Below are 23203 nucleotides of genomic sequence, written 5' to 3' on the forward strand. Positions count from 1 at the left end.
AACTCTTTTACCTCTGATTTATTTTTGATACATTCTCTGCAAATTTTAGTATCATTAGTATGTTCCATTAGTTCATAAAATTTTGGTTGTTTTTGTGTTGGTTCTATTGTTTCTGAATCATCTAGCATGTTTTTTTTTTCACAACAGGTTCAATTAAAATCAATGGTTCTGCTGTCTGCACAGTTTCAGGTTTTTGATGGAAAATATTTGCTTTTATGTTTGGCAATGCTGTAAAAATAATATTTCAAAAAGTGAAAATATTACAACTATGATTTGAATGCGATATGCGACCATGCGATAAAGATAACTTTAGAATATTAATACAATGGATCCCCTCATAACGTGTTCCCTCTTACAACGAGTTTTTCGCATACCCGTCTTAACGACTAAAATCTCGCATAACAAGTTTTTTTGTATAACGAGTGAGTCATTGGAACGGATTAAACTCGTTATGAGGGGTTCCACTGTATATTGTATTAGGTTTTTATATTATATTATATTATATTATATTATATTATATAATATAATATTATATTATATTATATTATATTATATTATTTTAACCCTCTATGCACTAGATAAGGCTAAAAATACGGGAAGAACAAAATCGGTCGATACATAATTTGTTGAAAATACGGTCAAAGCCGTAATAATATGATTTTTTTTTCTTTTGGCTCAGCTCAACAACCGATGTCGGTCAAGGCCTGCCTGTGCCACTTGTGGGGTTGGCTTTCAGTGACTTGATTACCCCCCCATTGCAGGATAGTCAGTCCCACGTATGGCGGCACGGTCTAGTTGGGGCTTGAACCCATGACGGGAACAATGAGACCAGCTAAATTTGAATGTAAATAAATTAATAAAATAAAAATATTATTTTATATCCTATTATATAATATAATATTGAATTATATGGTGTTTGTTTAAAAACTTTAAATGTTAAAAATACATTTTCAACACACCAGTTGGTTTAAGTTTTTTCAACACTCTTCTATCTTCATTTATAGTTGCATGTACCATTTGATAATCTTCTTTAACGAAATGTAATGAACAAATAACGTGGTCTTTTGATGGTGTCCAAGACTCATCCCTTTTGCAAAATTTAATCCATTCACTACGTAACGATGTGTCAACTGGAAACTTGTGGAATACTACATCCATTTGGAGCTTTTTTACTTTATATCGTGTATTTCGACAAAATGAAGCTGAACAAGCATTGCTTGAAGCCATTTCAACAGCTAAAAATGAAAATTAGAAAAATCAGAAAGACACATAACATACACACCGGATAAGGTAATATGCCAAAAAAAGTATTTTTATTTAGGCTACAACTACCTTTGGTAGTGTATACTGGTGTTTATCTACATATCTCAATTTGAATGAAATTTTAACCAGCCTTACCTTATGAGTTTTTTTAAATCGAATGATGTAGATTCGATGATACAATTATTATTTTAATCGCAGATTCAATTCTTCTTTTCACAAATTTGCAACCACATGAAACAAACGACCTAACTCTCGCAGGAATACATTCAACACATTCAAGGCATCCTACGATTGAAAATGGAAGCTTTTTCATCCAGCTGTCAAAACTTTCCCACGCTTTTTAATCAAATGTTCTGGACGACTCGACCTCTGTATTATATAGACTTTGATACAACTCGCTGAACATGTCTATATAATCCTCGAAAACCCTGTAAACGTCAAACGTCAAACGTTATTTGTTTTGTTTACGCCCTGTGCCGCAGCATTCAATTTTTCATTCTTAAATACCATAAAAGTAGCAAATAATCATTCCCCAAGCTGTCTAATACATGAATCATTTGAAAAAAGCATATTTTTTTGAAAACTGTTTGTTTACCTCCTGATGAGGATGATGCAAGTTGCAGTCCAAGGGGTACGAAAGTGACAGCTCTATAGTATAACCGAACATGTCAACGCCTACTTCCGAACAATTCTATATCTCGCTGAAAGAGTCTATTATATGCCTGAACGAATCTACAACTCGCTGAACATGTCTATATAATCCTCGAAAACCCTGTATCTTGAAGAAATGGTGGTTATCCGGACAACAAATGAATTCCGCAACCCCATGTGCATTAAAGCTGTGTACAACTGTATCGTTCGTTCGGTTCTGGAATATTCGTGCGTAGTCTGGAGCCCAACTACCGCTTCTTCAATTGCTCGACTTGAGGCGATTCAACGTAAGCTCACGCGATATGCCCTACGCCTACTTCCCTGGCAGGATCGCAATAATCTTCGTCCGTATGCTGCGCGGAGCCGTCTTCTAGGCCTTGAACCTCTTTCGGTTAGAAGACGCAATGCACAGTGCTCTTTCATCGCTGGATTGCTAAATGGCTCTATCGACTCATTGCCTTTGTTGCATCGAGTCGATATCTATGCACCATCCCGAACACTTAGGTCTAGAGAAACTCTACGGTTCGCTCAACCCCGTTCCAGTGCTGGTCGGTCTGACCCTATGTTCCGCATGTCGGCTGTCTTCAACACTGTCTCGGATTGCTTCGACTTCGACATCTCAACTCAGTGCTTCAAGGAACGTCTCCGGCTTTTGCCGTGGCCGCAGTGAATTGCGATGCAAATCTTATTTTTGCTATGTATTTTGTTTTTCAATTGAAGTGTTTCATCTTAATTAGGCCATACGGCCCGTTGAAGATTAAATAAATAATAATAATAATAATAATAAAATGAGAAAGGAACAGAGTAAATTGGCTGTTTTACTTAATGACACTCATATGGGGATCACAAAACATGTTTGAATTAATTACTCACGTGCATGTACATGCTTACTAGTTAAGTTATCGTTGTACTTAAATGTAATAAAATACATTTTAATCATTATTAAGTTTATAATTATCTTTCTGATTCTTAAAAAACACTGATATTTGTTTTATTTTAAACCGCTTTGATAATAGCAATATATATAATACAATTATAATACAATAGCAATATATATAATACAGCCGGTCTCATGGTACAGTCGTCAACTCGTACGACTTAACAACATGCCCGTCATGGGTTCAAGCCCCGAATAGACCGTGCCGCCATACGTAGGACTGACTATCCTGCTATGGGGGGAAATCAATAAGTCACTGAAAGCCAACCCCACAAGTGGGTTGGCAGGCCTTGACCGTCATCGGTTGTTGAGCCAAAGAAGAAGAAGAAGATAATACAATTAGAACTCGCTAATTGCATTTATATCATATGTCTACAAAAAAAGATAGATTTTGTTTAGTAGAAAGACATTTTGTATGCAACACGACTAATGTCTGCGTATTTTTCATGTTTATTATGTTATACAATGTAGATTGACTGACTTTTTCTCGTATTTATATGAACAACTCGGATTTTTTTGAATTCAATCGAGAAAGCAGACTTGCAATTGGCGAGGTTTGAATGTAATTGACTTCGTCACATGACAACTCGCATATCTGTCAAGTCAGAAACGTAAACAAACACGGACAACCGACGGCAAAGATTGTGTGCAGAATAATCGTGAAGTTTTATGTGAAAACTCGAGAAAAGGTAAGCGTTCTGTGCATATTTCAGTGAATAAACTATCTTTTAATGCTTGAACACATTATTCCACAGGAAAACCATCATTTCATTCCGAAATTTGGCAACATTCGTCCGAATATTGTTGAGCAGCTGTATGTATGCCGACGAAATACGACGCCGGTAAGATGAAATGTTTTATTTTTTAAATCACAATGAATTGTAAAAATAATGCAGATATAATTATGTTGATCTTTGTTACAGTTTCCACAATAATCACCAAAGCCGGCTGTGAACAAAATCGGAACATCCTCAGATGGACCAAACCACCGGTCGTTGTGTATCTTCAAGCAAACCAACGTTGCCACACACCACAAAATAGCAGGGAAAGAAATGTGTTGTACGGTGTATTATGTGTTTTATGTTATTTGTATCGCTTTGAAAGTGATACATTTAGAGCGATTAATCGTTGTGCTACAGCTAACTAAAATACGACCCGAGCGGTAGAAGCGGCAACAATAAATGTGCCTGACGCAGAGACAACAACGCCGTCGGCATCCGTTGATACCATCCATAGTGATTGAAATCAAATTTAAACGTGTAAAACCATTATTGGGGCATGTAAGTATTGATTACTAGTTAAATAAAATATATTTTCTCGTTGTACTGGACCATTTGCATCGATATTAAAAAAAAAAGTGTGTGTGTTTTCGTTTACATCCGAACACAGAACCCATAGCGTTATACTTTTGTTTGAAAACTCGCTAAGTAACGCTTGAGCTTTGAGCTTTCATCGAGCTTACATAGAATGTTACACGTTTACTGCTCACTAAGGACTGCTATCGAGCAGTAACGCCTCCATACAAAAATCGCGAAACGTAATGCTCCAATGCTATTTGGGTCGCTCCTGTGTGCAGCGCTCCGTGAGGTGCGAAACTTCGCTCCTGGGAGCGCATCGCACACTTCAGAGAGCGAGAGCGGTGCGCTCCACTCTTGAAAAAGAGCTACTTGACCCAACACTAGTTATGGGAACATTAATGTTAATTTAGAAAAATATAGCGACACAATGATTGTTCTTCTCTGGAAAATTGAATACACTTCGACAAATAGCAATAACAGATTTTAGTTTTGCAGTTCTTTCAGCACTTCTCAAAACATTCTCGCGGGCCGCATTCATTATCGACGCTGGCCGCCAGTTTGACATACCTGGTGTAGGTGATCGAAGATGCAAGGGGTACAAGTCGTATAAACTTAGAAAAGATGTAAAAAAATAAAGTTGTATTTTTAGAAAAATTGTACAAAACATGAATATTTTCCACGGCATTCTTTCATTTTTAAGTTAGTGTGACTTCATTATCAAAAGATATTAGGGAAAACAATACACAACTCACCCAGGAGACGATAAGTAACACGAGGGTTAAGTTCCAATTTTTAAGAATAAGCTCGATTTTCGTACTCGAAAATGTTATCTGAAATGTTTTTTTCTATGAATCAGCTTTAAATCACTTGTGTGCATGTAGTTCGAAAGAACTAATGTAGCCTCACGGTTAAGGCGCATGCGTTTTAGTACATATTCTAGCCCATACCCAAGTGACAATTGTGGATTTATGTGTGTGATTTATCTTGTAGAAAAAGCCAAGGTTACGTGTGTACAAGTGTGTTCTATCGGTGGACCATGACGTAAGTTTCAGTTTGTATTATTTGAATTATTTTTTTTCCTTCATTACGGTAATTACTGATAGGAGTGAATTTGTAAGGAAATTATTGGTTTTTATTATGATAATAGCTACACGATCAAAACTAAGAGTCGGGAACATGACTAATCGGGCGAAAAAAGTTATAACCAGAAAAATCCACACCACCCTCGATTCTAAACGTCTTGTTCTAAATTTCCCTTAAAACGAGAAATTTTGTGGCAACTTTCAGGCACCTTAATCAGGTTGAAATTTTGATTTCGCATTCGGAAATGTCACCTGGGTTACCAGGACGTGCTATGACGATTTGTTATTATTCTTAGTGAAAAACTTTTAATGAATCTGCGTGATTTGTTTTTGGTGGCCGTGTTTAATATCAGACTATTTTATAGAATAGGCATAGGACTCAAGTAATAACGTTTTTAGTTTGAGTTGATTGAGAATGATATAGAGTGATGTAATTGATAAAATAATTTATTGAGAGCTGATATTTTAGTTATATGTTGATTTAACCATGAGTACTTCTTCAAACATCATTGGATCTACCCAAGGGGAAGGAGAAATATTCTTTTCTACTTATGAACCAACCAATGAAGGTAGGAGCATTTTATATACACGATAGGGATGCTAGCTAAAAAAATTAGGTAGTTTTGAATTGCTTTGTAATTTTTTTCAAATAAAAAATAGCGTATTGTTGTAAATATTCTAAAATGTATTGTTTCTTTATTTCCATATCCTTTCCGATGTCTGTCTCGGTATGGCGTACAAATTAAAATGACAGAAATAATTGAATATGCTGTAAAAATCGGCATAGACCCAGAAAAAGAGTCTAGCATAATATATCTTGCACGTCAAGGATTACTTCATCCACTACCAGATAACTGGAAGCCATGGTATGTAAAAAAAAAACTGTTATTTACTCTATGGTCATAATTTGCTTTCATACGACATAGTGGCTTTATTGTTCGACCAATTTAGAATTCTAGAATCATTAGAAGTTTTTATTTTTTCTGTTGGAGCAATGTAAACTAATGTGATACTGTTATCTGTGTTGAAAGAGTTTAGGACTTTATGAGAAACGGGTCAGTACTAAGATATGTTCGTATGGCTCTACCTTTTGATTCATTTGATTTACTGTTATCGATAAAATAATGTTTATCTAGGGATGAATTACAAAACTGACTTGGTGTAGGTTCCATGCCTGAACTAATGTGTCGCAATTCTTGTGGATCTGCTCCAGCTGTACCCAGTGGCGGGATTAACGGTGGGCGGACTGGGCGGTCACCAGAGGCCCCGGCGATTTAGGGGGCCCCGTGGATTGTAAATTTTCGACTTCTTCTAGATTCTGCTAAAATCCAATGCACAGAACGCAGCGTTACAACAGCCTTAAGCGCATATCATAGGCCACGGGGCCATGGGGTGTCTCAACGCTCATTTTCTCAAGCACACATGAGTGCTTTTGAGAAACCTACGTTCTCAACGTTTGTCGAATCGGCACCAAATCGGTTTGAGAATCTTTAAGAAAGTTGACGATGCAGCGATCGGCTTACTGAAATATAAGCAATTGTACTATTCGTTTTTCGATTATCACTTTGCATGTAACATGTATTCAATGGTTATAATTGAAAAGCTTTAAATACATGCAATCTAAAGATATTTTATATTTAAAGCTCCTGTAGCTTTCAACGGCCTACACCTTTACTTTACTTTTACTTATTTTTATAGAGACTTTGAGGTCTAGCTCATTCGCCTCTTCGGCCTACACCGCTTCGTTTATTGGTAATTTCTGGGGTGTCCTTATCAGGAGCCTACGTGCTTCGTTAGCGATACATACACTTTCTTAATTGATTCTTATTGAGTAGGCACTATTTCAACTGGATTCTTGGGTTTGAATGGGATTTCTATTTAATGCGAAAATACATGTAATGCGTGTTGCCTATGCATGGGCGTTATTACTTCATTGCCTAACTTAAGGGTGTGTTCTGCCTATCTCAAAATCCAACAGCTCCAAATAAAGCTTGAGTGGCTTTATCAGTTTCTCAGAGTGAGAAAAATTGACGACAGCCACGAACTCGCGTCTGAGAAGATCAATCAATGTATGCGCTCTTTGATTTGGTTGAGATAAAAATTTCTGTTCTTGTATGCGGGGCCCCTGCAACCGCCTTGCGATTGTGTGCCAAAAGCAAACAGCTGTTTTTACCCGGAAAATGGTATTCATATTACAGGCCTGGGATAGTGAAGCATGTGTGTCTTTTAACGCAAAAATTTTCACTCGAGGTCCTATTCAACTTTTCTCTTTCAGATCAATTTTGTAGACCGAAAAGAAGGGGTAATGGGAAAGGGAGGGGGGAGGCATGAAAATGCGCAAGGGCCCTATGGACCATTTTAATTTGTGTATGGTTTTTATCGACAATTTAAATTTTTGCGAATACAACAAGACCAAACACCGTTATAGCTGCATCTACATACAGCCATAATACGAAGAAAAATCTCCATTGCCTCGGCGATTTGGGGACCCGTTGATTAGATGACCCCTTCGATTGAGGGGCCCCTGCCATTTGGTGTCATCAACCAAATATACACATTTTATCCCTCAGGGGCCCAAACATTCATTTATATTATACTATCAGAAGCAGAACACATTTGCCGTTTTCACATGAGCAATCCCCCTGTGCAATTTCTTCCGTAATCATTCCCTTTCGCGCATTTTCTCATGCCTTCTTTTTCTCTCCAACGGCAAATTTGTCGAGCAGCGTTTCGAGCTACCCGTCCCTGGCTCTGCCTCATACCCCTCGCCTGAGGGGGCTGTCGAAGGTATAGTTGTGTTGGTGCGTCAGACGGCCAATCGCTGTCAGCCGTCGTCCGTGCTTTTTCCCTCCATAGCGCTATCTCTTTCACGCGTGTGGTCAATGCTCGCGAACTGTTGTGGCGCTTAAAAAAACCGTTAACAAACATTGCGGCGTTGCATTTGATTTTGATTACATGTAATGCGTGTTGCCTATGCATGGGCGTTATTACTTCATTGCCTAACTTAAGGGTGTGTTCTGCCTATCTCAAAATCCAACAGCTCCAAATAAAGCTTGAGTGGCTTTATCAGTTTCTCAGAGTGAGAAAAATTGACGACAGCCACGAACTCGCGTCTGAGAAGATCAATCAATGTATGCGCTCTTTGATTTGGTTGAGATAAAAATTTCTGTTCTTGTATGCGGGGCCCCTGCAACCGCCTTGCGATTGTGTGCCAAAAGCAAACAGCTGTTTTTACCCGGAAAATGGTATTCATATTACAGGCCTGGGATAGTGAAGCATGTGTGTCTTTTAACGCAAAAATTTTCACTCGAGGCCCTATTCAACTTTTCTCTTTCAGATCAATTTTGTAGACCGAAAAGAAGGGGTAATGGGAAAGGGAGGGGGGAGGCATGAAAATGCGCAAGGGCCCTATGGACCATTTTAATTTGTGTATGGTTTTTATCGACAATTTAAATTTTTGCGAATACAACAAGACCAAACACCGTTATAGCTGCATCTACATACAGCCATAATACGAAGAAAAATCTCCATTGCCTCGGCGATTTGGGGACCCGTTGATTAGATGACCCCTTCGATTGAGGGGCCCCTGCCATTTGGTGTCATCAACCAAATATACACATTTTATCCCTCAGGGGCCCAAACATTCATTTATATTATACTATCAGAAGCAGAACACATTTGCCGTTTTCACATGAGCAATCCCCCTGTGCAATTTCTTCCGTAATCATTCCCTTTCGCGCATTTTCTCATGCCTTCTTTTTCTCTCCAACGGCAAATTTGTCGAGCAGCGTTTCGAGCTACCCGTCCCTGGCTCTGCCTCATACCCCTCGCCTGAGGGGGCTGTCGAAGGTATAGTTGTGTTGGTGCGTCAGACGGCCAATCGCTGTCAGCCGTCGTCCGTGCTTTTTCCCTCCATAGCGCTATCTCTTTCACGCGTGTGGTCAATGCTCGCGAACTGTTGTGGCGCTTAAAAAAACCATTAACAAACATTGCGGCGTTGCATTTGATTTTGATTACATGTAATGCGTGTTGCCTATGCATGGGCGTTATTACTTCATTGCCTAACTTAAGGGTGTGTTCTGCCTATCTCAAAATCCAACAGCTCCAAATAAAGCTTGAGTGGCTTTATCAGTTTCTCAGAGTGAGAAAAATTGACGACAGCCACGAACTCGCGTCTGAGAAGATCAATCAATGTATGCGCTCTTTGATTTGGTTGAGATAAAAATTTCTGTTCTTGTATGCGGGGCCCCTGCAACCGCCTTGCGATTGTGTGCCAAAAGCAAACAGCTGTTTTTACCCGGAAAATGGTATTCATATTACAGGCCTGGGATAGTGAAGCATGTGTGTCTTTTAACGCAAAAATTTTCACTCGAGGTCCTATTCATCTTTTCTCTTTCAGATCAATTTTGTAGACCGAAAAGAAGGGGTAATGGGAAAGGGAGGGGGGAGGCATGAAAATGCGCAAGGGCCCTATGGACCATTTTAATTTGTGTATGGTTTTTATCGACAATTTAAATTTTTGCGAATACAACAAGACCAAACACCGTTATAGCTGCATCTACATACAGCCATAATACGAAGAAAAATCTCCATTGCCTCGGCGATTTGGGGACCCGTTGATTAGATGACCCCTTCGATTGAGGGGCCCCTGCCATTTGGTGTCATCAACCAAATATACACATTTTATCCCTCAGGGGCCCAAACATTCATTTATATTATACTATCAGAAGCAGAACACATTTGCCGTTTTCACATGAGCAATCCCCCTGTGCAATTTCTTCCGTAATCATTCCCTTTCGCGCATTTTCTCATGCCTTCTTTTTCTCTCCAACGGCAAATTTGTCGAGCAGCGTTTCGAGCTACCCGTCCCTGGCTCTGCCTCATACCCCTCGCCTGAGGGGGCTGTCGAAGGTATAGTTGTGTTGGTGCGTCAGACGGCCAATCGCTGTCAGCCGTCGTCCGTGCTTTTTCCCTCCATAGCGCTATCTCTTTCACGCGTGTGGTCAATGCTCGCGAACTGTTGTGGCGCTTAAAAAAACCGTTAACAAACATTGCGGCGTTGCATTTGATTTTGATTACATGTAATGCGTGTTGCCTATGCATGGGCGTTATTACTTCATTGCCTAACTTAAGGGTGTGTTCTGCCTATCTCAAAATCCAACAGCTCCAAATAAAGCTTGAGTGGCTTTATCAGTTTCTCAGAGTGAGAAAAATTGACGACAGCCACGAACTCGCGTCTGAGAAGATCAATCAATGTATGCGCTCTTTGATTTGGTTGAGATAAAAATTTCTGTTCTTGTATGCGGGGCCCCTGCAACCGCCTTGCGATTGTGTGCCAAAAGCAAACAGCTGTTTTTACCCGGAAAATGGTGTTCATATTACAGGCCTGGGATAGTGAAGCATGTGTGTCTTTTAACGCAAAAATTTTCACTCGAGGCCCTATTCAACTTTTCTCTTTCAGATCAATTTTGTAGACCGAAAAGAAGGGGTAATGGGAAAGGGAGGGGGGAGGCATGAAAATGCGCAAGGGCCCTATGGACCATTTTAATTTGTGTATGGTTTTTATCGACAATTTAAATTTTTGCGAATACAACAAGACCAAACACCGTTATAGCTGCATCTACATACAGCCATAATACGAAGAAAAATCTCCATTGCCTCGGCGATTTGGGGACCCGTTGATTAGATGACCCCTTCGATTGAGGGGCCCCTGCCATTTGGTGTCATCAACCAAATATACACATTTTATCCCTCAGGGGCCCAAACATTCATTTATATTATACTATCAGAAGCAGAACACATTTGCCGTTTTCACATGAGCAATCCCCCTGTGCAATTTCTTCCGTAATCATTCCCTTTCGCGCATTTTCTCATGCCTTCTTTTTCTCTCCAACGGCAAATTTGTCGAGCAGCGTTTCGAGCTACCCGTCCCTGGCTCTGCCTCATACCCCTCGCCTGAGGGGGCTGTCGAAGGTATAGTTGTGTTGGTGCGTCAGACGGCCAATCGCTGTCAGCCGTCGTCCGTGCTTTTTCCCTCCATAGCGCTATCTCTTTCACGCGTGTGGTCAATGCTCGCGAACTGTTGTGGCGCTTAAAAAACCGTTAACAAACATTGCGGCGTTGCATTTGATTTTTCATAAATCAAACCAAAAAAGCGCAATGAGTTCAATCGCTGCAATGTAAAAATAACTAACGAATCGCTAGCTCACGCTGGAGGGTTTGCTGTGCAACGCGCTGAACCCTAATTCGCATTAACACGTACATCCCGGTGCTAATTTTCATCATTTTCCGTTCCGCCGGCATCTAGAACGCAAGCTGATTGTGAAACCGGTATACTGGAAAGTTCACTGGCAGTCCCTGGGGCCTGCCATCGAACTCAACGTGTTAAGCATTGAGCATAACTTTGTTACCCAAAGCTTTTGCTTTCGTATGGTATAGATTACACAGATATGCTGAGCCGTCTGCGTACCGGTGTGAGCGTGCGTGTGTGTGCAACACTTTTGCCCAATGTGTTTTCTTCCAGAATGCACAATGGGCATTTGCCGGGATGAAATTCAAAAAATCAACTTTGTAATAGCGCAATTTAAAATAATAGGTTTTAATACTAAGGGTTAAACTAAGAAAAACACCAAATATGAGCTCTTTATCTTTTCTGGCTCTCTAGAAAAGACTTTTCAATGTCGAGATTTGTTTAAAAAAACGCAGAAATTTTTTCACTTTTTTGGAAAACTTTGAACCTTTGTAACTTTTTCAAATATAAACCGATTTTGATAAGTTTAGACATTTTAAAAAGGATATTTAGTCAGCTTTAAAAATACATTGAAGATTTTGAGTTAAGTTAATTTTATGCAAAAATAAACGATAATAACTGAAGAAACTTCCTAAAAAATTTCATCATTTTAATTTTTGACATGATGCCATTATTGAAGTGGCGTAGAGTGGCGTTGTCTCATATATGTCACATGATAGTGTAATATATATACTATCAATCTGTGAAGAAATATTTTGCGAAAGTTTGCGAACGCGAATTTTATTGAAGTTTTTCCACATCAACTTTTTTTAAAAACAGACACATGCGCAACTAGGCGGCTCCATAGGAGCCTAGTGTAGCGTATTTAGTGTATTCTACAAAACTATATTCTACGTGATTTTAATTTCCATTACGAAGCTGTGTATCTTAGTTTCAGCTCATGTACTTACCTAATATGTAAATTTCTATTCTAACCTAACTTTATTATTAAATATAATGAAGCAAAATAGAATCAAATAACTTTTGGTCCTACTCCAGACGGATAGACGGATGTAAGGAAAATAATTCTGAAATTATACGCATAACAGGAAAACGTTATGAATGCACCAGCATCTATTGGCGCTTTGGGAGAAGAAACTCCCAAAAGTCATGACAAACTAAATATAAGGATATAGGGGAGTATGCTACAAAGAATATTTTGCAAGAAAGAAAATGCATCCAGAAGGACATTTTGTATAATGAGCTGTATTCCTCTGATTCGTTAACCAATTCAATATCAGTAGCTACACGCACTAAAACAAAGACAGAGTTTAACTTTACTAATGAAGTAAATACTTTGTTGGTAGCTATCGTTGAACTCTGATTTTTTCGGATAGATGTAAAACCAAGAACATACAATGTTTAGTTTTATTACCCCTTCTGAAGGCAGTACAGGACTTGGAAAAGTATAGGATGAATATTCAAAGACTAACAATATGAGCTTCTTTTCATGACGAATTTGGGAACTACTTTATTTCAATGTACCTGCTTTACCGAATTATTAAAATGCCTTTATTCATGTCTCTAGAAATGTGAACAAGACGTCAGAAGCTTGTAATAGTATCCACCTAAGTTGTGTATGTAAAATTTTAATATTTGTACTACCTGTGAGTAAAAGTGATGAAAATTAGCTACAATTGTCCTATACAAAACAGAAAATATTATCTTATTCAAAATTATTATGTTTTGTTCATATATTATAAAACATTACAGTATATTTTAATATGGTTTATACTATTAGAAACAACAAATACAAGAACAAAAAACACACAAAATTAATAAAATTAAGCAAAGGTCCCTTAAAACACTATTTTATGTAGCGCCACCTGGTGGTATGGATGAGAACTACATATAAAATGTTATTTACTATCATAACTCTTTACTACAAACGATAAAAACAAACAATTTCTGCAAAAATAATTTCAAAAGCAAAGAAAACAGTCTGTTACGAAAAGAACTTAGGCGAGCCCTGCAACTATCTACCAAACCGGGCGAAATGTGCAGCGAGAGTAGAAATGATCGGGCGAATCCGATCGTGGCCGGAACGCGATGAACACCCACACGTGTGTGTGGGTGAGTGCTCGAGAGGCCGAAAGGGAAGAGGTTCAGGTTCGGGACATGCCATGGCATTCGGCAAGTGTGCGAGCAGGGAACGAGTAGGCAGAGAGCGATAGGCGAACCTTTTTTGTAGTTTCTTATCTTTTATCCTTTTTCCTTACTTTGGTTGACTGAAGAGATTTGCTTACGTACTTGAACTTCAACATTCGTTAATCTTTGGGTGAGAATAAAGACATTGTGAAAGCTAAAACTCACAAACACCTACTACGCGCCTCCTTGTGCTTACACTCTTTCGCCTACAAAAAAGGGTTCTTCAGTGCGTTAAGTGTAACAGTGAAGAACAATGGGACCGAAGAAAGCACGTGGTTGCAAGGCTTGCGGTAATCAGGTCGACGACACTTTGTACGTGCAGTGCGATGAATGTGATGCGTGGTGGCATTTCTCGTGTGCCGGTATAACGGCATCAGTAGAAGCCGTGGAGAAATGTGCGTGGTTGTGCGAGGAGTGTGCCAGGAAGACGCTGAGAGAGCAATCATCGCCACGCGAGGGCAATAAGGAGCCCAAGGAAGGAACCTCGAAACACGTGGATGGGGATCTCGTTCGTAACCTTAGTTTGGAAGCAGCGACGGATGGCGGGGCACGCCCGGTTACAAACCCACAGAGGCGGCCGCTTTTATCGCTCGATGAGGCCAACGACGAGATAGCGCCAGGAACATCGACCCACGTGGCAGGGGGACCCGTACATGACCTCAACCAGGATGCTGCGACGGAAGGCGGGGTGCGCCCAGTCATGACACCAAAGAGGCGGCCGCTTTCATCGCTCGATGAGACCGACGGAGGTAAAACGTCTGTCTCTTCGAACCTCGTGCACAGGGGATCGTGTCCTAACCTCAACCTGGATGCGGCAAGTGATGACGTGGCACGTCAACTCGCCGTGCTGAAGCGGCGACAGGAGGTGGAGAAACGGCGCATGGAACTTGAATTGCAGCTGAAGTTCGTGCAGGAGGAAGAGGCACTTCTCGGGTTTGGGGAAAATAAGTCTTCTTCAATTTCACCACAACTTAACTCTTTTCAGACTGAAAAGAGAATAGTGAAACGCAGCGAAGAAGAAGAAGAGGAACCAGACCTAACTCTACGACAAGAGGCGGCGCGGCACATGGTTTCTAAAGAGCTCCCAGTTTTCTCCGGTGATCTCGCTGAGTGGCCGATTTTTATATCGCACTACGAGTATACTACCCGGCGATGTGGATACTCGAATTGGGAGAATATGCTGCGCCTGCAAAAGTGCCTGAAAGGACCTGCCCTCGAAGCTGTTCGGAGTCGATTGGTGTTACCGGACGTAGTTCCGCAGGTTATCGAGAAGCTACGTTCCAAATATGGGCGGCCGGTGCACTTAATTAAAACATTAATCGAGAAGGTGCGGAAGATTCCGGCGCCCCAAACTGACAAGCTGGACAGTTTAGTCGAGTATGGGGAAGCAGTGCAGTGTATGGTGGACCATATGGTTGCGGCTGGTGAACGTGCGCATATCACCAACCCGCTCTTGCTGCAAGAGGTGGTCGGCAAGTTACCGACGGATCAACAGTTGCGTTGGTCGCATCACATCCGCGGAATGACATCGGTGGATCTGTCCACATTCAGCGACTACATGGAGGAGTTGGCCGAAGACGCTGCGAGGCTGACGACGATTGACTCTCCTTCAGTGCGCGGTACCAGCAAGGGAAGGCCTACGAAGGGCTACGTCCACGCACACGTGGATCCAGATGGAGCGACAACGTCCAGCGCGGCTGAAAGGCGGTGTGTATCCTGTAACGCCGCGGGGCATGTATTGTCAACATGCACTAATTTTCGAGGACTGCCGGTAAAGGATCGATGGAGGCGAGCGCGTGAGCTATCGGTGTGCTTTAGCTGCCTGGAGAAGCACAATTGGCGATCGTGCAAAAATCGCTCTCGTTGTGGAATCAACGATTGTGCATTCCGACATCAAGCGCTTCTACACGACCCGGATGCATCAATAGAGTCGCCTTCTACTGCAGATCGAGAACGGCGGCACTTCCCGAGAACCAGTGGAAGTCAGACGCACCAGGTAATAAATAATTATCATCAGTCGAATCCGATGTCGGCGCTTTTTAGAATCGTTCCAGTAACAGCGTATGGACCCGGAGTGATGATAAAAACCTTCGCGTTCCTGGACGAAGGTTCGTCAATGACGCTGATGGACGAAGACCTGGCAAAGCAGTTAGGGGTGAAGGGAGATAGACGACCTCTATGTATCAAGTGGACAGGTGATACGACTAGGGTCGAGCCGGCGTCGATGATGATCGATTTACAGATCGGACCTGTGACGTCGACAAAAAGGTTCACCCTGAAAGCTGTGCGGACTGTCACCAGCCTTAGCCTCCCACAGCAAACTTTCACGATGGATGACGAGAGATGGGACCATCTTAAGCAGCTGCCATTACCGGAGTACCGTGATGCTCGCCCACAGTTGTTGATCGGGCTGGACAACCTTCGATTGGCGGTGCCGCTGAAGACGCGTGAAGGCCTTGCAGGGGAACCGGTTGCCGTAAAGACTCGGCTTAGATGGTGCGTGTACGGAAAGACGGCCGGAAGCCAAATCGGAAGGGTGCTGCATATGTGCGAGTGTGGAGCATCGGACGAAAACTCCACCATCCAGGGGGCCTTACGCAAGTTTTATGAGTTGGAACAACTCGGGACAGTCTCCAGTGACGTGCCTGATCCAGATGAACGAAGAGCACTGACGATCCTGGAAACAACGACGGTGCGGATTGGTAATCGGTTTGAAAGCGGTCTGTTGTGGAAGACAGACAACGTGGAGCTTCCTTCGAGCTTGGGTATGGCGCGTCGCAGGCTGGAATGCCTGGAAAGAAGAATGGAACGTGACCCTAAGCTGAAAACCGTGGTGGACCATCACATAGCCGATATGATGGAAAAGGGTTACATCCACAAGGCGACGTCTGCTGAGCTTGCAGAGTGTAATTCGAAGCGAATTTGGTACCTGCCGTTGGGAGTGGTTACCAATCCGAAGAAGCCAGGGAAGGTGCGCATCATCTGGGACGCCGCTGCTAAGGTACAAGGTACGTCCCTAAATGACATGTTGCTGAAGGGGCCGGACGAGTTAATTTCTTTGCCAGGGGTGCTGTTCCGGTTTCGAATGTACGGGATAGCGGTGTGCGCTGATGTCAAGGAAATGTTCCTGCAAATACGCATGCGCGACGAAGACAAGCATGCACAGCGGTTCCTGTGGCGGGAGGATCCTGCTGACGATGTTGCAACGTATTTCGTGGACGTCGTTACCTTTGGGTCAGCCTGCTCCCCAGCCACCGCACAATACGTGAAAAACCGGAACGCCAGGGAACATGCCGAAAAATACCCTCGTGCCGTACGTGGCATCTTGACCAGCACGTATGTCGACGACTATTTGGATAGTTTCGGAACACTCGAAGAAGCCAGTCGAGTATCCAGAGAAGTCAGGGGAATCTTCTCGAACGGCGGGTTCGTACTCCGGAACTGGGTTTCCAACAATCCGGTTGTTTTGGAACGGCTGGGCGGCGAAAGCTCCAGTCCCGGTATGAAGAGTTTGACCTCTACGGCGGATGATGGAGAACGGGTGCTCGGATTGCTGTGGAACCCGAGCTCGGACCAATTGTCCTTTTACACGCAGGCGTGTGTGGGAATGGCGGAGATATTTGAGACGGAGTGTACCCCTACCAAGCGAGAAGTGCTCAAATGCGTGATGTCACTCTTTGATCCGCTTGGACTGTTGGCAAATTTTACCATCCATGGAAGGATCTTGATTCAAGACCTTTGGCGAGCTGGTACCGGTTGGGATGAGGCCATCAGTCCCGGTCAAATGCGAGATTGGCGTAGATGGGTGGATGTTTTTCCTCTGATAGCCCAGCTTAGGATTCCGAGGTGCTACTTCCCGGAGGCACGAGAGAAAGTGTACGAGAATGCGGAGCTACACTTGTTTGTGGATGCCAGCCAGCTAGCGTACGCATGCGTTCTGTATTTACGGGTCGTCGATTCCGAAGGAGAACCGCATTGTACCTTGCTATGCGGAAAGGCAAAGGTTGCCCCTCTGAAGCCTTTGACGATACCAAAGATGGAGTTACAAGCCTGCTTGTTAGGTGCACGGCTTCTGAAGTCCACGGAACAGCATCACCCGATTCCTGTTAAAAAACGGGTGCTCTGGACGGACAGCACGGTGGCGCTATCATGGATACATGCCGACCCTAGGAATTACAGGCCATTTGTCGCGAATAGAGTGGCGGAGATTCAGGAGAACACCAACGTGAATGAGTGGCGATGGGTGCCCACTCAGGACAATCCAGCAGACGAAGCTACCAAATGCAAAGGTCGTGCGAACTTCATCTGGGATGGCGTTTGGTTCCAGGGACCATCATTTCTGCTGCAGGATGAAGAGTCTTGGCCGACGAGAAGACTCGTTTCAACTACTCCGGAGGAAGAAATACGGCGGGTCAACCTTCACCGTGAGAAGTTGAATCCTGGATTTCTCCCTCTAAAAGCTGAACGCTTCAGCCGCCTGGAAAGGATGATCAGGACGTTGGCGTGGATTGTCAGGTACGTGGACAATTTGATGAGAAAGGTGGGAGGAGCCCCTCTACACTTTGGAATCCTCTCTCAAGACGAATTGGAGAGAGCGGAGACGATTGCGTGGAAGCAAGCGCAAGGGGAATATTTTCAGGATGAAGTACGAGTCCTGAGTGTCGGTGAGGGAACAGGAAGGAGTACCGTGCCTAAGGATAGTTCTATATATGGCCTCTTACCCTACGTTGATGAGCGTGGTATTTTGCGCATGCGAGGACGGATTGGAGCAGCTCCGGAACTGCCATATGCTGCCAGGTACCCAATCGTATTACCACGTGACGCATGGATAACCCACCTGCTGGTGGACAAATTTCATCGCCGGTTTCGACACGCCAATAACGAAACCGTGGTGAACGAACTGAGGCAGTATTTCCAGATCCCGAAGATGAGACGGTTGGTTTCCAAAGTGGTTCGGCAATGCGTGTTCTGCCATATTCGACGAACATTGCCACAGATCCCCCCGATGGCTCCATTACCGAAACAGCGGCTCACTGCATTCGTGAGGCCGTTCACATTTGTGGGACTGGACTACTTTGGACCGCTGTTGGTGAGGAGAGGAAGAGCACAGGAGAAACGATGGGTGGCGCTTTTCACATGCCTAACCATAAGAGCAATTCATTTAGAAGTTGTGAGTAGTCTTTCCACAGATTCCTGTATTCTAGCAGTGAGACGCTTTGTGGCCAGGAGAGGCGCTCCCGCCGAGGTGTTCAGCGACAACGGGACGAATTTCGTGGGAGCCAGCCAGCAGCTAAGGAAGGAAATCGACGAGCGCAACGATGCCTTAGCTGCGACCTTTACCAACGCAAACACCCGATGGACATTCAACCCCCCTGGCGCACCCCATATGGGAGGGGTATGGGAACGTATGGTGCGATCGGTGAAGGCTGCTATGAGTACGATGACGGAACTACAGCGTACACCCGATGATGAGACGCTGCTTACGGTGATAGTGGAAGCGGAGGGAATGATCAACACCCGCCCTCTGACGTACATCCCGCTGGAATCGGCGGATCAGGAGTCTCTTACTCCTAACCACTTCTTGCTGGGCAGTTCATCGGGAGTGAAGCAGAGACCGGTGGCACCGACTAGCCTTCAGACGGGGTTACGGAGCAACTGGAAAATGGTGCAACATATCCTGGACGGGGTTTGGAGACGGTGGATAAAAGAGTATCTTCCGGTGTTGGCACGGCAAAGCAAATGGTTTGAGGCTGTGAGAGAGATTGAGGTCGGAGACATTGTTCTGATAGTCGACGGTGGCGCTAGGAATCAGTGGAAGAGAGGGATAGTAGAACGAGTGGTTTCGGGAGCCGACGGGCGGATACGACAAGCTTGGGTGCGAACAAACACAGGGACCCTCAGAAGGCCGGTGGCTAAACTTGCCTTATTAGAGATGAGAAAGGGTGACCAATAGCGTATTGGTCACGAGCTGGGGGATGTTACGAAAAGAACTTAGGCGAGCCCTGCAACTATCTACCAAACCGGGCGAAATGTGCAGCGAGAGTAGAAATGATCGGGCGAACCCGATCGTGGCCGGAACGCGATGAACACCCACACGTGTGTGTGGGTGAGTGCTCGAGAGGCCGAAAGGGAAGAGGTTCGGGTTCGGGACATGCCATGGCATTCGGCAAGTGTGCGAGCAGGGAACGAGTTGGCAGAGAGCGATAGGCGAACCTTTTTTGTAGTTTCTTATCTTATATCCTTTTTCCTTACTTTGGTTGACTGAAGAGATTTGCTTACGTACTTGAACTTCAACATTCGTTAATCTTTGGGTGAGAATAAAGACATTGTGAAAGCTAAAACTCACAAACGCCTACTACGCGCCTCCTTGTGCTTACACAGTCAAAAAATTAAAAATATTGGCGCCCATTCTTCATCCTGTTCCTCGCGCTCCCGAATATAAAATATTTTTTTTAATGTGCCAAAATCTGTCTCGAGTTTTCGGGTCTCGACACACACACGGACATACACACAGCGCGGGGAAAATGACCGTCCACTCTATCATGTCGCGATCCCCCACCCCGCCCGGCGCTTTGGATGAGGATGCGCTACAAGTTATTCCAGCAATTCTACCGATAAGGTAGCGGAAATCGATCGTGCGTGTGCGCGCGTTTGGGGGATGCGTTCTCGCGTGCGCGCGTGCATGCGTGCGTGCGTGTGTGTGTGTGCGTGCGGGAACCCCAAAACTGTTTGATTCTGATGCGTGCATTGTCACCGGCTGCGTCTACACACTCCATGCATTCTCAGAAAACGCACTGTACGCCGCCCGATCGATTACCGCTACCTGCGAGACAATACTATTGTAATGGGTTAGGCGATAGCTACGGTCGCCATATGATGAGCGTACAGCTGTACCTCAAGTACCGTCGCGGTAGGTCAGTTATTACTGACATGAGCCGAGGTGGAATAACACTTTTGCTCGAAGCGGACTTTTTTAACACTTGATCGTCCAGGCGATCATAGAAACCTTTAGGAGGTTTCTCTTACTGGAAACGTTGGAGTTTAGAAGCCTTACCTTGGGTAGGGGGACATATCTAAACTCTTGAAATAAGTTGGAAGGCGAAGTATTAGGAAGCGTAACGTCCTATCTTGGCAGTCCGAACGAATCTGACCTGCCAGGGCCGGAATTGGTTTTATTTATACTCAATGGGTTTCGTACATTTGGTTTTGGAATGTGTTTTTGTCCTAATTAAAGGTTATTGATATGAAGTACAATTAATACATTTTATTGGAGTGAGGTGTCTATCATTATGTACCTATGCTGCGTTTTTAGTGATTTTACGACATTATTACTGACATTATTACTGACATGAGCCGAGGTGGAATAACACTTTTGCTCGAAGCGGACTTTTTTAACACTTGATCGTCCAGGCGATCATAGAAACCTTTAGGAGGTTTCTCTTACTGGAAACGTTGGAGTTTAGAAGCCTTACCTTGGGTAGGGGGACATATCTAAACTCTTGAAATAAGTTGGAAGGCGAAGTATTAGGAAGCGTAACGTCCTATCTTGGCAGTCCGAACGAATCTGACCTGCCAGGGCCGGAATTGGTTTTATTTATACTCAATGGGTTTCGTACATTTGGTTTTGGAATGTGTTTTTGTCCTAATTAAAGGTTATTGATATGAAGTACAATTAATACATTTTATTGGAGTGAGGTGTCTATCATTATGTGCCTATGCTGCGTTTTTAGTGATTTTACGAAGGTTCTGGAAAGTTTCAACTGTTCTAGCCAAAGAACGAGTGCGTTCGTCGATCTTTGCCTACACTGCGCTTTTAGCAATAAGTTGCTATGCGTTCTCTGTTTGTCCACTTTGCCGCAGTAACGCTTGAATTGCTTATGTTGCGCGTCTCGGTTGTTTTCGACAAATGTGTCTCAATTGTGTTTTTTTCTATGAACGGTATGGTCTGGGTGTGTTGCTAAGGTGTGGATTGATTTGCTGATGTGTTATAATGAACGTGTCGCAATGGTGTGATTTGGCTTTCCGAAGTGTGTTACAATGTGTCTATAGCTGATAGTGTGTATTATAATAAGTTCTGTATAGCAGATATGCTACACTATCATTTAATTGGCACCACCATCTTTGCGACCGGCTCTGCTGTTGGGGGTATTAAAAAGACAAACGATCGAAGCAAACGTGCGTGTGTTATGTTGCACATTCCTTTCCAATTCTACTAGCGGATGCAAGTAGAATCAAAACTTGAGTTGAATCCAAACAAAAGAGGATTCTGGATTTGTTTATTACGGTGCGCGTATGCTGCTGCACCTGTCTGTCCAGAATATGGCGGCTTGTTGACTTGGAATCGGTATCATGACGCCGAGCGACCGGCACTGCCTTGGAATGGGTTCGGCTCGTACCGTAGTGGTAGCCCGGCAGCAACAAAATCAAGACAAACTCTTCCGCGGCTGTGGACTGTTATGCTAAGTTCTTCTTCTTATTATTATTACTATTGACGTAATATCCTACGCGATCATGCCGGCCTTTTCAGGTCTTGAGTACCACGTAGCCGGATAGTCAGCTCTTGCTACGGAGAACGGTTCATTCGCGGGTAGAACCCACGACGGGCATGCTGTTAAGATGTGCGGAATGATGGCGGTGCCGCGGGACCGCTCGTATCCAGCGGTCAACTTGCATACTGCCACACTGTCTCCTGCCCGATGCATACGCTGCATGCAGGGGGAAGGATGCACTTTCACATTAAAAAAACACCGTCAACACCGTACAAGTGGACAGAGTATTAACGACAAGGACCCCGGAAAAATGGTCGTTGTGGCCCCGTGGCTGGAGAATCATTTGCCCCCCCCCCTCCCCCCCTTCCCCCTCATGTCGGCAATAATTGTAGGGCCTGTGACCGATGATCGTAGGGGTCCCATGGTCGAAGCTCCCCCACCCCCCGCCATTAATTTAAGTATACTGTTCAATCTCCCAACAGCTGTGTGCCAGTACCCCCTCCTCCCGGTCATCAGTTACCATCTACAGGGGCCTCAACTCAGCTTTCCGCTTAGGGCCCCCGATTCCCCTGATCCGCCTCTGTCATGAACACCTTCCTTTCTTTGACCGATGGATCATAACATTCTGGAAGAAAACACATTGGGCAAAAGTGTTGCACACACCCGCACGCTCACACCGGTACGCAGACGGCTCAGCATATCTGTGTAATCTACACCATACGAAAGCAAAAGCTTAGGGTAACAAAGTTATGCTCAATGCTTAACACGTTGAGTTCGATGGCAGGCCCCAGGGACTGCCAGTGAACTTTCCAGTATACCGGTTTCACAATCAGCTTGCGTTCTAGATGCCGGCGGAACGGAAAATGATGAAAATTAGCACCGGGATGTACGTGTTAATGCGAATTAGGGTTCAGCGCGTTGCACAGCAAACCCTCCAGCGTGCGCTAGCGATTCCTTTGTCATTTTTACTTGGCAGCGTTTGAACTCATTGCGTTTTTTTGGTTTGATTTGTGAAAATTAAACTTCATCGCCGCAATGTTTGTTAA

General features: G+C 43.7%; 1 protein-coding gene and 1 long non-coding RNA gene across 2 annotated transcripts in view; both read left to right on the plus strand.

Moving 5' to 3' along the window:
• The first annotated feature begins 3455 nt into the window (after nt 1–3455).
• Nucleotides 3456–4176, plus strand: LOC121593516. The gene is made up of 3 exons (XR_006004790.1): nt 3456–3540; nt 3607–3693; nt 3775–4176. It is a non-coding gene; the product is annotated as an uncharacterized LOC121593516 (long non-coding RNA).
• Nucleotides 4177–13921: 9745 nt separating this feature from the next.
• Nucleotides 13922–23203, plus strand: part of LOC121594890 — an 84572-nt gene continuing 75290 nt past the window's right edge. The window contains exons 1-2 of the mRNA XM_041918676.1: nt 13922–18092; nt 18873–19354. Of these exons, the coding sequence (XP_041774610.1) occupies nt 13922–18092; nt 18873–19354 (4653 nt within the window). The remainder of the gene's footprint in view (nt 18093–18872; nt 19355–23203) is intronic.

This window comes from Anopheles merus, chromosome 2L, assembly GCF_017562075.2.
Source record: "Anopheles merus strain MAF chromosome 2L, AmerM5.1, whole genome shotgun sequence".
Lineage (NCBI taxonomy): Eukaryota > Metazoa > Arthropoda > Insecta > Diptera > Culicidae > Anopheles > Anopheles merus.